This window comes from Leopardus geoffroyi, chromosome A2, assembly GCF_018350155.1.
Source record: "Leopardus geoffroyi isolate Oge1 chromosome A2, O.geoffroyi_Oge1_pat1.0, whole genome shotgun sequence".
NCBI lineage: Eukaryota > Metazoa > Chordata > Mammalia > Carnivora > Felidae > Leopardus > Leopardus geoffroyi.
In genome coordinates, this window is record NC_059331.1 from 163,800,150 (window position 1) to 163,817,803 (window position 17,654).

The 17,654-nt window shown below is 48.7% G+C and overlaps 1 protein-coding gene across 1 annotated transcript in view; it reads right to left on the reverse strand.

The window, feature by feature from the left end:
* Positions 1–328: 328 nt before the first annotated feature.
* RHEB (Ras homolog, mTORC1 binding) overlaps positions 329–17,654 on the reverse strand; it is a 45,496-nt gene continuing 28,170 nt past the window's right edge. The window contains exons 3-8 of the mRNA XM_045496229.1: positions 15,521–15,588; positions 8,560–8,642; positions 7,619–7,675; positions 7,457–7,504; positions 6,499–6,580; positions 329–851 (exon numbers count right to left, since the gene is read on the reverse strand). Coding sequence (XP_045352185.1) covers positions 759–851; positions 6,499–6,580; positions 7,457–7,504; positions 7,619–7,675; positions 8,560–8,642; positions 15,521–15,588 — 431 coding nt within the window. The 3' untranslated portion in view covers positions 329–758. The remainder of the gene's footprint in view (positions 852–6,498; positions 6,581–7,456; positions 7,505–7,618; positions 7,676–8,559; positions 8,643–15,520; positions 15,589–17,654) is intronic.

A 17,654-nucleotide genomic window follows, 5' to 3' on the forward strand; every position in this document is an offset into this window, starting at 1 on the left:
CACCCCGCTCAAGGGGGGGCGCTCTGAGGGGGGAGGGGAGGGCGGTCACTCCTGGGGACTAACTCCCTCGGACGTCGTCGGTGGAGTGCCACCCCAGCTCTTGCCAGCTGCCCGCCGGGTGGGCCCCACCAGCCACCAGTCCCCCCCCACCCCCCCGCCCAGCCCCTGGGTCACGGGCCCCCAGGCTGCACTCACCTCTGCCTGCGGCCACCCCCTCCACCACTTCCTGCACTCCAACCTGAGCCTTCCCCAAGGCCAAGGTTGGGAGACAAACCCCCAGGAGGCCAGGGACTCTCCCTTAGAAGCCACGCTAAGCAGCACCAGGGACTAAGGTTTGCAGCTATTTTATTTACAAGTATACATTTAACACAATGAAATAAACACTGATATATCGAAGCCTAGTTAATAGTAGTGTAACAATATGTATCATTTTGATGATTACATTATTTTAAACAACAAACTACACTGAAAAATTAATGCCGATAAAATTCTTGGTCATAATATTATTAAGAAATACAATATATAAATTGAAAATATGATTGCTTAAAATTTGAAAATGGAAGTGAACTCATTTGGACAGAGTCAGAGTTTAACATAATCTGAAAGGGGGGTGGGTGGGGCCAGAAAAAGCTCTGACCCAAATGAAATCTTTCAGGTTAACAGAAGGAAAAAGCAGTGGAGTTTCTCCTGAAGGACAACGGGCAGTCTGCTCCTGCAGGCAGGACCGGCTCCCGGGGTCCTCGGGCTCCGCGGCGGGATCACATCACCGAGCAGGAAGACTTTCCTTGTGACGCGGCCCCATCGATTTTTTCTGCCTCCAAAATTATCCTTCTAAAAACGTCAACAGCAGTCTGAAATCAAAGACACAGCCAGACAGCGTTAGGTTTAACGTGGGGCCCTGGTGCCTGCCCTCACCGCAGGCAGGACTGAAGAAGGCCCGCCACCCGCCGTCCCCCACCCCTGCAGGTGGGGGTGCAGCTGCGGAGAGACCCCAGAACCGCCCAGCCCCTGACACCACCTGACCGGAGAACTAACCTCTCATCCGGCTTCTGGTTCCCACCATCAACGGTCACTGCAGGCTGCCCCTGGGTCTCCCCCGACCCCATGGCGCCCCTGGACTTTCTGGGTCCGGTATGAGGACCCCTCACCCGTCGGCTCCCGTTCCCATCAGAACACCCCTCTCCCCTGCAGCGCGTGTCCCCTTCACGGCCCGGCTCCCACGGGCCCTAAACCAGGGCGGGGGCTTTTCCTGCTCCTCGCGAACCCTCCAGACCTCTGCCTCCCACGTCCTTAAAACGCTCAGCTTCGACTCGTAGGCAGCCGTGCGATCATATAAGCCACCTTCGAGCCATGTGCAAACCCTGAGTCACCTCCCCCCTTCCTTCTGGGGCAGTATCACTGTGTCTAACACCGCTCTCCGCCCCCGGGACCTCCTCGCCTCCTGTGACCAGGGGACCGGTCTTTCTCAGTGGTAGCCTCTCAGCCCGGTGGGCAGCGCAAGGGCCCTTCACAAGGAGTCACTGTTCTCTGGAGCCGGGAATCCCCTCTCAGGCGGGACACCAGCCCCCGATGATCACAAGATGCCCCTGTTCTCAAAGGCCTCGAGGGGCAGCGCCTAGACCTTGTCAATACCAACGGTCACCTCTCCAACACCCAAGGCCAAGAACCCACTGTGTCCACCTTCCTTCTCTCTCTCTCCCTCTCACTTTTCTTCAATATCCCAAACTCCACAATTCTCGGCCCCACAGGGACCAGCTTCCTTGATCCGAGGACACGTCCCTGTCCCTTAACCACTCGTCCCCCTCACCACCGCCACCGGCTTCACCTTCTCTGCCCGCAGCCACAGCCAGCACCCACCCGGTCACTGTCTCCCTGGGACCCCGACTCCAAAGGGGGCCCTTGGCGTGCCCCCCCCGCCACGCCGATGGAGGTTCGTGCCTTGCCTTTCTCCTGGAATTTCTAGCGCCTCTCCCCGTTCTCACGCTCGGCTGCTGTGTCTTACAGTTCGCCGGGAAAACGCGCAGCGTCCAGGAGAGACCTCTGCATCCCGGTCCGCCAAGCTGACTGCCCCTCGAGCCTGGGCGCACCTGCTCTCGCTCCTTCCCTGCTGCCGCGGACGAGGTGGCCCTAACTGGGCGAGAGCTGCCCCGCCCCCACCCTCTTCTCTAAACAAGGTCGCTGGCTGCAGCAAGCTTTCCTCCTTTCCCAGGACTGTACAAACATGTCGTTTATTTCACCCTACAAAAATGCACAGAAAAAGGCCTGGAAAAACCCGTGCCTGACTCTCCCCGATTCGGTGTGCCTGGAATCTGGCGTTCTAGATAAACCTCAGAATTCTTCTTGCTTATCTGTGTGATCTGACTCTGCCCAAGTGTGCTCTCTTTCATCACATCGCTGAAGCAGAGCCGTGGGTCGCCACAACAAACACACCAGGACCGCCAACTCACCCCCCAGTCGAGCAAGAGAGGGTAGCGTTCTCACGGACTCCCATCGCTCTTACCACCGAGGCTTTGTTAACAAAACCCACTGAACTCTGCTTACGAGGTACGTGAGACAAGTCCCAAACAAGCGATGCTTGAAAATTTGAAAGTCAATAAAATTGACTTGATTGAATTGATCTGAAAATCAATAAAACCTCTGAGCGGTTCACACAGGCTGATCTCTGATCACGTGACTACTGGATGCACGCGTGTGTGCGTGTGTCTTTACTACACGACTTCTCTCCCCTGTTCTATTTGAATAGCAGTGAGCATCCTGGCAGGAATCTGGGTTAGAATCACTCACACCTCTAATGTAAGGGATTAGAGTCCCTCTGGGCGGAGAGAGACTCACCAGGCTTCGGCTCTCCTCATCTCTTTAGCACATTGCAAGACGGTGTGGGCAGGAATACGAGAGACGTGACAGGGAGCGGACACATCTAGACAGGCCTTTAAGATAACTGACCAGGACACGGGTTTCCCAAGGACTGCAGGTCACTGTTTTATTTACCCGATTTGGGTACAAAGATCTTCTGGCCTTAAAGGACTCGCTTCCTGTTGGAGAAGGCACCTGCTGATCGGACAGCAGGGCCAGCACGGAACAGACCACAGTGAGCGGATCACTCGATCCCTGATCTTCTCTGGCTTAAGACGTTTGAGGCTGCCATGCAGGACCCTTGCCTTCTTTTACGTTTTTGGCTACTATCCGATAACTTCGCTAAATGTATCAAAGCCGCACAGAAGGACAGTAGGGGGAATCTTTTCTTCTTAAGCCTTCGGCACAATTCCTCTTTTCTCTGGTGTTCAAAAAGCAGCAGGCTACCCTCTACAGGAAACACAAAGACGGAAGAGCACACCCGTCCAGAATCACGTTACGATCCTTAAGCTCCAGGGACGTATGGCGTAGACCAGAGAGGAGGCCTGCACCCTGACACCAGAGGGCCTAAGAACGCACCTCAAGCAAACCATTCGAGGTCGTTCTCAAGAGGAGATATGACCCCGAGGCAGCGGCCCTTCCTAGGCACTGCCTCTTCGTCACACTGGAGCGCAGGGCCCGCTCGGGACGGACGTGCTCGAGGGGGCCGGCAGGAAGGACACACGCGGAACGCGGCGCACGCTCCGCGCGGGGGTTACGCGAACAGTTGAACGACACTGCTGCCGATGCCAGTTTAATTATCGTGTCCGATGGGACAAGTGCTCGAGGACCCTCCGATTTTCACCCGAGAGGAAGAGTGAAGTCAGTGAACAGAACCAAGGTGGCTGGGGCCATTCGGCTGCCCTCCCCAGCTTGACGAACGTTTTTTACATGAGGTGTAACCGACACATGATGCGGTATTAGTTTAAGGAGCACAACGTAACGATCTGACAGCCGTGGGCGCTGAGAAACGATCACCCCAGTAAGTCGACGGCCACCGCCGCAAGGTTACAACCATTGTTCTTGTGAGAACTTTTGCCAGCTACTCTCTCGGCAACTTCTTTCTTTCTGTAATTTTTTTTGTTTTTGACGTTTATTTTTGAGAGAGAGCGTGAGCAGGGAAGGGGCAGAGAGAGAGGGAGACACAGAATCCGCAGCAGGCTCCGGGCTCCGAGCTGTCAGCCCGGATCCCGACGCGGGGCCCGAACCCACGAGCTGTGAGATCATGACCTGAGCTGAAGTCGGACGCTTAAAGGACCGAGTCACCCAGGCGCCCATCAGCAACTTTCGAATACAAACAAAAACACCACAGTCTTGTTAACTGTAGTCATGCTGTATACTACACCCCGGGACTTACTGATCTTGTAAGTGGACGTTCTTACCTTCTGACCACCTTCAAACTGTTACTATGCAGATTTTCAAGCACACAGAAAAATGGAAACAACCGTGTAACAATCAGCCAGCCCCCCATCTAGAGTCAACAAACGTTAACATCCTTGCTCGCTGTCACCCAACTGCCCCATTTGAAAGTAAGCTGCAGACGTTAGGAAACTTGGGCCCTAAATACTTTGGTTTGCATTTCCTAAGAATGTGGACATTCTCTTCATCATTCCAGTACTGCCACTGCATCCAAGGAAATCAAAGTATTTCCCTAATATACCCAGAACGTAATAAAATCTCTCCAATGGACCAAAGATGTCTTTTACATTCCAATCGAGATTGACAGACTCTGTAATCCACAGTGGCTATTCCTCCCCAAGAATGCTTTAACTTTCTCTTAATGTTTATTTTAGAGAGAGAGAGAGAGAGAGAGAGATACTGCGCACATGAGAAGGGAGGGGCAGCGAGAGAGAGAGGGACAGAGGATCCAAAGCGGGCTCTGAGCTGTCAGCACAGGGCCCGACACAGGGCTTGAACTCACAAACTGAGACCATGGCCTGAGCTGAAGTCCGACGCTTAACCGACGGAACTGGCAAAGCACACCTGCCCTGTGTCCCCCCGCCACCCCCCCCCCACGAACACTGTCATCTCTATTATGCTTTGCTCACGCCAGAGTCCTTCTCCTCCTGTCCACCGGAAAGCATGGTATAGACAGAGAGGACCAAACGTGGGGTAGGTTTAAACTCTCTGAGCTCTTACATCATATATAAATAGATCTAAGAGTGATCTAAGAAAACTCATTTACATCTTTGGAGCTTAAACTCCCTTCCAGAATGAGATAGTGCAACTAAACGATCTTAAGGATAGGCCAGACACCTAATAAATGTTTGATTTAGTTCCATTAGAAAACGAAGGCATCTCTTACGATCTCAACCCCTGGTATGAGTTCTATGTGCAATTAGGAGCTGGGCAGAGTCCCATAAATCCCTTGTTAGCTGGCACTTGGGAACCAATTACACAGATTTAATATCCCCCATCATCCGAACCCAGGGACCAAGGGATCTGACGAGCCCGGGGCACCTGGCTGCCCGAGCCCCTACCATACAGGCATGCCGAAGGCATCCGCTGTGCCGGCCATTAGGGAGCGCACAGTGGTAAATGACACGGCCTTGGATTCCAGAATGAACTAAGGGGGAGAAGGGAACAGAACCTTGAGCCGGGGAAAAGCGGCAGGGGTGGGAGAACGGGCGCCAGGCCCACCGTCTGCCGCCACCCTTCCCGACCTACTGTTTCCTCACAGAAATGGACACCGACTACTCTTATTATTTGAGGATCAAACCAGAGAACACGTTGAAAATACTTTCAGAACTGGAAAACGGCAAAAGCTATAGAACGTCGTCCGAACGTATGCGGTTAACAGGAGAAAAGACAGGTCAGAGGGGAACACGAGTGAAGGATGCCATTCTCAAAGTGCCCACTGTGTTCAAGGAGCGAGCGCAATAAATAAACATTAAAAAAAAAAGGGGGGGCGCCTGGGCGGCTCAGCTGGTCAGGCATCCAACTCTTGATTTCGGCTCTAGTCATGACCTCGCGGTTCATGAGTTCAAGCCCCGCACTGGGCTCTGCACTGCCGGTGTGGAGCTTGCTTGGGATTCATTCATTCTCTCTCTCTCTCTCTCTCTCTCTCTCTCTCTCCCCCCCCCCCGCCCCTTCCCTGCTCGCATACGCTCTCTCTCAAAATCAATAAACTTACAAAAAAAAAAAAAAAAAGGAACATCTGCAGGGCTGATATTAGGAACAGATGCCTGGAAAACGGTTCTCTGCAATTTCTACGTTAGAAACAATACATATGCGTCTAGCCCCATTTCATCCGACAGAAAAAGGAGGTAGGTGCGGGCACAAAATTTTTATTGCCAGAATGACGTAAGACCATCACTGCTTCTTTTCTACGTCTGGACTTATTTCTGGACCAGCCCCGAATACAGAACAAAAATAATCATAAACGTCTACAAATTAGTGCTATCAACTCCTGTTTATCCTACAAATATTCTAGGTCCCGTCATAAGCGGAATACTGCCAGCCACCCGAAGACGGACGCTGGAGAGGGTGGAAGGAAGGACACAGGGGAAGCAGGAGCGGCACAGCTGGCGGGGCCACAGGCCGACCGCGGGGACTCAGCCCGGGGCCGACGGCTGCGACGTCGGAGGCCGTCTACGAAACACGTACCTGATTTTCTTTAGCAGAAGATTCCAAAAAAGCTGCGTTCCAAGACTCTGCTAATGCTTTCCCTTCTTCATAACTGATCACCCTGAAGGAAAAAGAAGATTCTAATTAAAGTACTTGGCTCTTTCTTTATAAAACATCTATAATTATTTATGAACCAGGCTCTACTTTTAGCGACCGTCTCCCGTGTAAAGCGGAAGACCGCTCTCTGCCCAATATTCCTACCCAGTGTGTAACAGACAGCAGCATTTTTTTTATTTTTAAAAAAAAATTTTTTTTTTTCAACGTTTATTTATTTTTGGGACAGAGAGAGACAGAGCATGAACGGGGGAGGGGCAGAGAGAGAGGGAGACACAGAATCGGAAACAGGCTCCAGGCTCTGAGCCGTCAGCCCAGAGCCCGACGCGGGGCTCGAACTCACGGACCGCGAGATCGTGACCTGGCTGAAGTCGGACGCTTAACCGACTGCGCCACCCAGGCGCCCCAGACAGCAGCGTTTTAATTACGCCTGGGCCGGGGAACGGGACAGACACGGCCTTCCTGGGTTACCCGTGCTGCTCCTGCGAGCCCTCCAAGATCAGAGGACACGACTGCGCGTTCCTGTAACACTGATGGTCTGACAGGGGCGAGGCTGCGAGCACCCGAGGATGGGGCGATTCCCAAAGGCACGGGGTGCAGGCCTCTGGCCAGCCAGTCCCCTCTCCAGACGAGGTCCCGCAGGAGTGGGGCCCCTGTCCCTGACCACCGATCTCATGCCACCTGCGTCGAGGCAGGAGGGGGGAGATTTACGCTGTGGCTTTGCTTCTGCTTAGGTACAATCACTGCCACATTTCTGAACACAGGAGATGCTGCAGCTGAGAATATTCTCGCCGTGGGAACAAGAATTACAAAAGGCACTTCCGTGGTGAGACGGGCGTAGGCTTCATTTTAGAAAGCAGTTCGCCATCTGGAAGGTACGCACCTCTCCATGTGTAGATCTTTCTTATTCCCGACCAGCATAATAGGTATTCTAGTAAGGGAAGGAAAAAAAAAGCCACAGTGAACCAGGGCCAGACCTGCCTGTTCACAAGACACTACTGTCACGAGGGGTCTAACAGAAGAGAACGAAACTGTTAGTACTTACTGCACTTTCCCCACCATATCCAACAATTTGCCGTGAATAACTTTAATCACTTCAAAACTGTAAAACAAAAGCATGAAATCAGACCTCCATCTTAGTTGGCGTTTTTACATGGTTTTTAAATGTTTGTTTATTTCTGAGAGACAGAAAGAGACAGAGTACCAGCAGGGGAGGGGCAGAGAGAGAGGGAGACCCAGAATCCGAAGCGGGCTCCAGGCCCCGAGCCGTCAGCACAGAGCCCGACGCGGGGCTCGAACCCACGCACTGCGAGATCGTGACCTGAGCCGAAGTCGGCCGCTTAACCGACTGAGCCACCCAGGCGCCCCTCCATGTTTCTTATATAATGTTTCTCGTGGGAAAAACGTGGAATGCCACTGACTCACCACTGTAATATAAAATAAAGTGAACACAAGGAATCTCATAGTTTTTTCCTATAAACCTTCTTTCACGTGAGTGTGTGACACTGAGTAACCCTTACTGAGAATATTCAAGATGACATACGTGAGATTATTAGATGGGAAACTCTACCAGTTGGCTGACAAATCACATAAACGCGTATTTTAATCTCTGAATAAACATCTGTAGGATGTTCTGTAGCTAGAGGGCCCTCGCAGTCAGCCCGCGTTCCACGTTAACGTGGTGGAAATGCACAGACAGTAAACCAATTTATGGGGTTGTCACTTCCATTAGCAGAAAAGCTCAGATCACCTAGGCAGCTGGAGGTGAGGAATACAGTTTTCATTCTAGCAGTGCAAGAGAACGTTCATCGGGATACTTTTCCCCCTTAACAACCTGTTTGCTCCAGAAGCCAATCACTGAGACGCATTAAGCCCGGGAAGGCCGATCGTTACTACAACCAGTTCCGTCATAATCCTTTAGACGGCTGAACGCTATCTATGCAGAGCAAATAAACTCGAAGCAAGCAGCAGGGGGGGGAATCGTACCTTTTGATTGATGTAACAGAATACACAAGAATATAACCATTAATATCTATGGAGTATGTCTGAGGAAAGATGGAGTATTCATCCTGTGGGAGAGAAAATAATTCCATCTGAGTACAGTCTTCATATAGCATAACAAGCAATCTTTACCCAAAGTTTTTCCCATATTACCTGGTCAAAGAAATCAAAGTCAACAAAGAAGTAGATTAAAACATTATTCTAGACACATAGCCCCACACACTGAAGACTTATTTAAGACTGGTTTGGGGCTGCTAATTGTTTTAAGCTAATATTCAGAACCGATCGTGGCCATTCTAAGGCTTCTGGGGAGACGGCTAATCACTTCTCCAAGTCCCGGTAGGGAGGATAAAGGAAATGTCAGGGCAACAGGTCCCGCAATCTTACGTGCAGTGAAAGGCACTAACGTTTCTTTTATGGACAAAAAGTCCAGAATCTTAGATCTCATGGGAAACTCACGAGTGCTTCTGGTTTAATCCACAAATTCGTGTTTTCATATTTAAAAGTGTTAGGTCATCACTAAACCTATTCCCTGCACTTGAATCACAAGGGCCCGAATGCCAGCCTATGGGCCGTTAATGGGCTGCTACCAGCACTTGAGAGGGTAAGAAGAGAGAAGACAATCCAAATGCTACACGTGGGGTACCCGGACTTCCGAGGATCACAGGAGTTACTTACCGAGCAGGTTTAGGAATGAACAACAAAGGTACACGTTATGTGACAATGTATCAGCAGCTACTTTCATAAAGCGGCTTTAGGAGACTCAAATATAAAAGCATTCTAAAGGTCTAATGTCAGTGCAGTTTTCCTTAGTGCACGCCACTGTCTGATACAAAACATTTTGTTCTCTGGTGAAATGTAATTGTCAAACGCGCTGCGTATCCCGAGCAAGAGCTGTTATACAGAACATCTAGAACATCGTGTCAAACCACCGTTTTATCAAAGAACTGTCTCTGTTAACTTTGCAGGTCCACAGGATGATTATAACTAATGTTCATGATGGCCCGCAATTATTACTATTCGCCACAGTAAAGTGTCTTTAAAAAAAAACAACAAAGAGTAAGTTTCACTATCAGTTCTTGGTATCATAAATAGTAATCTTTAATTAGAAGATAGCATTTCTACATCACAGCACTCACTACATACACAAAATAAAACGTTTGTTTCATTATTACTTTCAGATTAGTTTCACCAAGTCAAGTTCATTTTAGAAAAAAAGTTTTTTTCACGTTTATTTTTGAGAGAGCACGAGCGGGGGAGGGGTAGGGTGAGAGGGAGACACAGAATCCGACGGGGGCTCCAGGCTCCGAGCTGTCAGCACAGAGCCCGACGAGGGGCTCGAACTCAAACTGTGAGATCATGACCTGAGTCGAAGTCAGACGCTTAACCGACTGAGCCACCCAGGTGCCCCACCCCCCCCCAGTTTTTTTTTTTTTTTAACATTTATTTATTTTTGAGAGACAGAGAGAGACAGAGCATGAATGGGAGAGGAGCGGAGAGAAAGAGAGACAGACACAGAATCTGAAGCAGTCTCCAGGCTCCAAGCTGTCAGCACAGAGCCCGATGTAGGGCTTGAACCCACAAACTGGGAGATCACGCCTTGAGCCAAAATCAAGGGTCGGGCGTTTAACAGACTGAACCACCCAGACGCACCAGTCAAGTTTATTTTAGTGTTAAATTTTGAGAACATTTTTGTCAATGGAATGATAGATCTTTTCACCCAGATTAAACACAACATTCCAAATGATTTTAGTCACCAGTTGAGCTACAGTAGATCCAAAGTTCAAATCACCTTTTCCCTGAAGAGAAGATGTGGAAATAAAAGAGTAATCATAATCACTTGGGGTGCCTGGGTGGTTCAGTCGGTTAAGCGTCCGACTTTGGCTCAGGCTGTGGTCTCACGGATCGTGACTGCAAGCCCCGCATCGGGCTCTGTGCTGATGGCTCAGAACCTGGAGCCTGCTTTGTGTTCAATATCTCCCTCTCTCTCTCTCTCTGCCCCTCCCCCGCTCACACTCGGTCTCTCTCCCTCTCTCAAAAATAAACAAACATTAAAAAAAAAAAAGCTTAAAATAAGAAAAGAGTAATCACATTTCAGAGGCATGGTGCAAGGAACAACTCATTAAAAAGTATATTGGAAGGAAAGGACCTCCGGCTGTAACAGAAACCAAAAAGGACAAAATTTCTAGGAATAAACTTAAGAGAACGAAACTGTACGTTCCAACTGAAAAAGATCTGAAAATCCTCCCAAGAGATAAAAACACTTCAAAAACTGCAACAGTGCGCCGAGGTCCTCAGCGTTCACGCGCAGGTCTCCACGGTCTCCACTGGCTGATCCTGAATTAACACATGAATGTAACATGAGCCCGATAAAAAGTGTCTTTTCCGAGAAATAGCAATTGTAGAGGCAGGTGGGTGAAAAGCACAAAGCTACTTATTTTAAACTTAAAATAAGTACAGCACTAGTTCAGGAGCGAAGCAGACAGAAATCTACAAAGACCCAGACAGTCAGGGGATTAGATATGTGCTCATACCGGCCCTTCAGCTCAGTGAGGGAAAAAGTAACCTTCAACAAAACTGTGCAGGGAACAAGATCAGAAGCTTCTGGAGGTAAACGGCTGAGTCGCATCTCTAACTCACCCTTGGGCAAAAACACATTCCAGAGGAATTAAAGACTGCGAGATTAAAAATGGAAACTGCGTGCAGGGTAGACGGGAGAATTCTTTCAGAATAAAATCAGTTGAAAAGAGAATGATAAATTCAACTATGTGAGAACGAGCAAGTTCTTCATGGCTAAGAACCTTTCCAACAGAAATCATAAACTGAAAACAAAACCTTGCGGCTCAGATCACTTTGCTTCACATTATCAAGGGGTCTCTCAAACCCATCAGCAAAGACCATCCGCCCAATAGAAAAAGGGCAAAGTACACGGACAGGACAATTCCCAGAAAAGGAAACACACTTGCCCTCAAACAGGAGAACGTGATCACACTCCTTCGTAAGAAAAATACTCACTAAAATGATACTGGGGCACTATTTTTCACCTAGCGGACTGGCGAGTAACCAAAGACGGGAAAATGCATTGTGCTGATGGATGTGTCGGGGAACAGGCACTCGCTCCTTGCTGGTGAGAAGGTAAGCGGCCACCCTATGGCCCAGCGACCCCACAGCCACGACATGTCCTCACACACACACACACACACACACACACACACACGGTCTAAAAGGACACAAGATACGGATCGAACTGCTGCTGGTGGCACCAAGACTGGAAATGACCCACTTGTTGGTCAACAAAGTACGCTGCGTCCAAACAACAACACGCTACGCAGCAAGTGGAGGGAAAAAGGGCCACAGGGACCCAAGTGGAATCACCTCGAAGACAGAGATGCAGGGATAGGTTACTCTCTGTGTAAAAGAGAAAAAATAAAACTACAATTGTATGTTCCAGTACAGAGTATCTGCAAAGCATCTACTAGAAACTGGTCACAGGGCTGTTCGTGGAGGGCTGGAGCTAATGCAGCCAGAGCCCGAAAGACCCAAGTGTTACTATTTACCTTTTGGGGTTATTCCAGTTCTGTAACACGGGCATTTATTACTGTTTTTTAAAAACCGGACTGAAGTACGTAATACTTGTTTTTTTAAAAAGGGGGATTTGACACTATAAATATGACTGTCACTGGGGCGCCTGGGTGGCTCGGTCAGTTAAGCGTCTGACTTCAGCTCAGGTCACGATCTCGCGGTCTGTGGGTTCGAGACCCGCGTTGGGCTCCGTGCGGACAGCTCAGAGCCTGGAGCCTGCTTCCAATTCTGGGTCTCCCTCTTTCTCTGTGCCCCTCCCCCACGCATGCTCTGTCTCTCAAAAATGAATAAATGTTAAAAAATTAAAATTAAAAAAAAAAAACAAAAAAAACCCAAAACAAACGACCGCCACCGATTTACCTGTCATTGAGTCTTCTTCAATTAGGCCCGAACAAAGTATTTCATGCAAACTAAAAACCATCCACTTGTATTGAACCATGTTCATTCCCTCACCTTGCTGGCAACAAAACCTGCTACGACATAAACTACCAAGTAGATAGTACTTGCTGCGACATTGTTCCTCTTAAAACGTGTCAACCGCAAACACGCTATAGATTCTGTTTGAAGAATCTGCCCTCTCATCACCTTCCCCTGCCATGGGCACTCTTCACTCCAGCCCCAGCCCCAGCCCCAGCCCCAGCCCCTAGGAATCCAATTTAAGAACAGCTGTAAACGTGTCGTGTTGTCCAGCTGCCACAGAACAAGGTGTTCGCAGTTACAGAACCGCAGCAAATGTGCGTGTCGTTAGCATCACGAATCATAAATACGAACACAACCTTTTATTTCAGAGTCTCCCAACTGAACGTAGCCTTGAAGAACTACTAGCTGCAACGAGCACGAGTTATTCGAGGCAGCTGAATTTGGATCTGTTCTGTGCAAAAATTCTCTAACTATTCTGATCTGGCAGTAACAGGCCCAAAGGAGCGCGACAGGCAGAGCTGGTCGCGGACCTTGCTCTCACCGCCCCTCCCACCATCCACCCGCTCCCCAAGATCTCTGATCCTTTTGGGGTGATTCTTTACTACTCTATCATTAAAACAGTTACAGGCATGTGACGCTCAGTGCCAAGCAGAATCCCAGAGGGACACATCTTCTATTCGGATAAGGAGTCAGCATAAAGAAATTTTCTCTAGAGAGATGTTTTCAAGGACAGCGCTATTCCAAGGATAAGCGACACCTGCACTCCTCCCATTCAGGGTCATGTTAACATCAACGGAGTTGCCATGCTGGGCATCGCTCTGGTCTTAAGAGCATCAAAGATCTACAAGTCAGGACCCAAGCTTCTGGAAGCTCATCAATCTCCTCTAAACCATGCAACAATCCTGTGAAGGCGGGCACTACAGAATCATCTGTTTACAGATGAAGAATCTGAGACCAAGAAAGGTTCACTAACTTTCTCAAGGTCACCAGGCTAGCCAAAAAAAAACCCCGCCAGCGTTCAGGATTCAAATCCAGGCAGCACGACTGCAGAGACCACGTCCCAAACTATGAAACACTGGTTTCTCCTTCTGGCCTATCATAAAATAATTTCTATAGTAACATTACACGAAAGCGATTTACTGATTTACATCCTCACCCCCATTCTCCAGAAGCTTTAACAGAAATTCTAAACGAAGACATAAACAGCAAAGCAGGATCTTGGTAAAGTCAGAGGCCCACTATGAACGAAGTGCCTGTTATGTCTTCGCCCAGGACCCTATCCGTTAACACCTGCTGTTCTAGCATAATTGTTACCAGGGCTCCCTTCACTCTTAGTTGTTTTAGGCAATAAATTCTACCAGTCACCTTAACCACGAAAGACACAAACTCTAAGAATCGAACGCAACGTCGGACCCCAGAGGCTCTTCTACGGTGACTTCTAAGATAAGCTCTGTCCTCTAGGTCACGACTCCCCTATGGAGACTCTGCTCCTCTTCTGCTTTACGCACCAAACTCCCCTTCGGTCACTGGACAGGTACCCTGCAGAGTCAAATTCCAGGATGGCTCTGCTCTAAGACAGCCATCATGAGATCTGAGGACGAAAGCCCATTATACCCATTACCCAGTGGCCTGCGGGGTGAATGAGGGAGTCACGTGGCATACCCCTGGGACGTGCACATTTATTTTCCTTGAAGCTTCCAGAATTGAAACTCCAGGGTTCCTTTGGTGCTCAAACCAATCAATATAGCTATTTTCTTGCTTCGCTAGGGGGCTACACTTTGCTTCTATGTTCACTTCAGAACTTAAGGGTGGGGAGGGGGTTCATTCCAAACTCACATGACGGGTCACATCATTCTAAGTCTATCTCCATCTTCCCAGGTTCCAGGAAAAAAGCCTCCATTTAACATGGCAGATCAAGTTACGCTACACGCACTTTCCTGCTAGTCTGATCCTCTGTCGATTGTAAGAAACAAGGCAGGACTCGGACGACATCCCAGCCTCTTGAAGCTCCCACTCCAGCAACTGTAATAGATCTGGCCCAACAGAACGGCTTCTAGTAAAAGCTGGACCAGGTGCCACAGGAATGGGTGAAGTTCAGCCGCCAGGGTTAGGAGTTTCCTTGTACTCTTCAAGTTCTCTGAACTTCCTTCACCCGCTGCTTCTAGTCAATTCCCCTGGCCATCCTCCGCCACATCCCTGCTACATTAGCCCGTGAAGCCCCCCCCTTTTTTTTTTTTTTTTTGGGTTGTTTAATCTTTGGCAATTACTTACTGCCTAGCAAATCAAATCAACACTCCTTAAGCTCGTGATCATGTAATCCATCTATAAGTCACCTCATTTCTGCCCTATACCTTTCTCATCCCTTTCCCTAGGAAAAGACTTCACTTTTGTTTTTTTTAAAAAATTGTTGTATGTTTTTATTTATTTTTGAGAGAGTGAGAGTGCGAGCAGGGGAGGGGCAGAGACAGAGGGAGGCACAGAATCCGAAGCAGGCTCCAGGCTCCGAGCTGTCAGCACGGAGCTCAACGCGGGGCTCGAACCCACAGACCGTGAGATCATGACCTGAGCCAAAGTCGGACACTCAACCAACTGAGCCACCCGGGCGCCCCTACTTTTTTTCTCCTTAATGTAGAATGGGAGGAAAAGCACTAAGAGGATTCTGACATAAAATGCAAGTTTAAAAAACAGAAATACACTATCCTATGATATATACAAACCTTCCTGATGCTATGAGTGCATTTAACACAATTCTAGAGTAGAAAAAACAAGTTAATGATTCGGAAAAACTGCTACAAATGTCTTAGAAGACAGCCTGTTAATATTCAGGCACACATAAATCAGGAGGGGTTTTCCTGGCATCACTGCTGCGTTTAAGTATCAACGGCAGGGCCAGGACCGCTAGACAGAGGACAGCGGAAGGGGACTCTTGAGACACCAGACTTACTTGTCCAGCTGTGTCAACAAGCTGAAGATGATATTCTTGTCCATTTACTGTGATCAATTTTGTGAAAGCTACAGGGAAAAAGGGAATTAAATATTAGTAAAAAGAATTGACTTTAGATCAGTTAAAGCTTGAACACTGACCACCGATTAAGAAGAGTCCCTCATCGTTTCATAAAAAGATCCCACAAAACAAAATGGAACAAATCTGAGTTTACAGATTCTTCCCTCTTCCATTATTAAGTAACAGATACTGGCTGATGGATGAAAATCCAGCTTCCGTACACCTTGAACCTCGTTCCATGAAACTGAAATTAGGCAACAATTCACACGCTGTAAAAGTCATTTGAGTGCTCCGTGGCTTACACCTTCCTCTGTGAAAAAGAGAAATACGTTACATAAAGTGTGAGGTCTAGAATGGACCCAAAGCACAAAACCTTTCATTAATTTAGAAGTCTGGTGTCAGAGCACAAACAGCTAATATTAACTGAAGTGTTAAGAACGTCCAGTACATAAAAAAAATTATCAATTTCATCGACATAAAACAGCAACGGAACAGGTGTTCTGCATGAAAGCCATCATTCCCACTTAGCTTAAGCATCTGAGCAATTTGTGACAATCTCTCTTCCCTACCAAGGGGGGGGGGGGGGGGCGGAAAACCAGACTCCTAACTTCCGGAAAAGCCCATTCAGAATCCCGAGGAGACAGACTTCAAACAAATGTAGACAAAAGAGGAAAAGAACTATTAATAGTAAGAGAATACTGAAGAGTAACCATCTGGAACCCTGACAGCAGAACGGAACTTATTTCTTTTGCGTCCATGGTCCCGGCCATTGTCGTTGGATCTCCTGGCTGGCCACTCGACTGGACCAGAACCGGGCCACAGAATCGGTCCCTTGCACAGCTGGGAGAGGACCCGCTGCTGCCCACTTTATCCCACAGCCAAAAGGGACAGCACAGCAGACATATGAAAATTACGAGAGAAAACTCGGAAGTGACAAGGGGGACAGAGAAGAGATCTTCCCTGGAGGAGGAGTTCCACGGGAGCACTCCCCTACGGCCAGCAGGGGTGCTAGAATCGGGAGGAAAGACCACAGACCAGGCCATCCACCCCAGTCGCCACATTTTTTCCCCCTTCATCGGCGTGCCTTAATGGAGACTACCACTTCAGAGAAGAATTCCACCAGATGAAAACCGAATCCAAATGATTTCAAGGGAGGGAGCACACAACATAATGTGTTCCATCAATTTTATTGCATTTTTCTTCCACGCTGGAACTTCTCTGAACGTGGGGGTGCACCTGGCCTTGACTGTGCTTTTGATCACTATCAGCCAGGGGGCAGTCATGATGCTCCTGTGTGAAAAACCTGCCACTGACACCTTAGTCGCGGAAGATCAAAAAGTGCATTCAAGACGATGAAATTTATGTAAGGAACCGTGATGAGCAGCAAAACAAGTAACCTTCAATTAGATTTAAGTAACTGTGGTTATGACGTAATTATTACGACAACGCTACTAAACAAAACAGCACTCATTCACGCGAGAGCTCTTTCTTGAGGACCTATGATCGCCAGAAGCACTGTTCCGGGAGCTCGAAATACTGCAGCTGACCTCAGTGTGCTTACAGCCCCGGGGAAGGAAGGGAGACACCGTCAGGCACCGTCTTTGGGAGAAGAGCATCCGGAGGTCAAACAGCAAGTGCCAAAGCCCCGGCGAGAAGAAGCAAGATCAGCGCAGAAGCGGAGAGAGTGCTGGGGAGATAACCAGGTTGGGGAGGAGGCAGAGGACCTTTTAGGAGATGGGAAGGACTTCAGAGTTTCATTCTAAATGTGCTGGGAAACCAAGGGTTCTGAGGCAGGGGAGTAACTTGGTCTGATTTATATTTTAAAGAGATCGCTCTGGCTATGCTGTGAATAAGAGAAATGGACAAGAACGGACCAAGGACATTGGTGGGGGTCCATAATATAGTGCTTACGTAGACTCGGGATCTGAAGACAACGATGGTGGTCTGGGACCAGAGAGCCATGGTGGAATTCAAAGGGAGAGCCAAAAGGATGAAAAAAAAATTTTTTTTTAAATGTTTACTTTTGAGAGAGAGAGAGGGAGAGCAAGAGTGCGCGAGCACAAGCGGGGAGAGG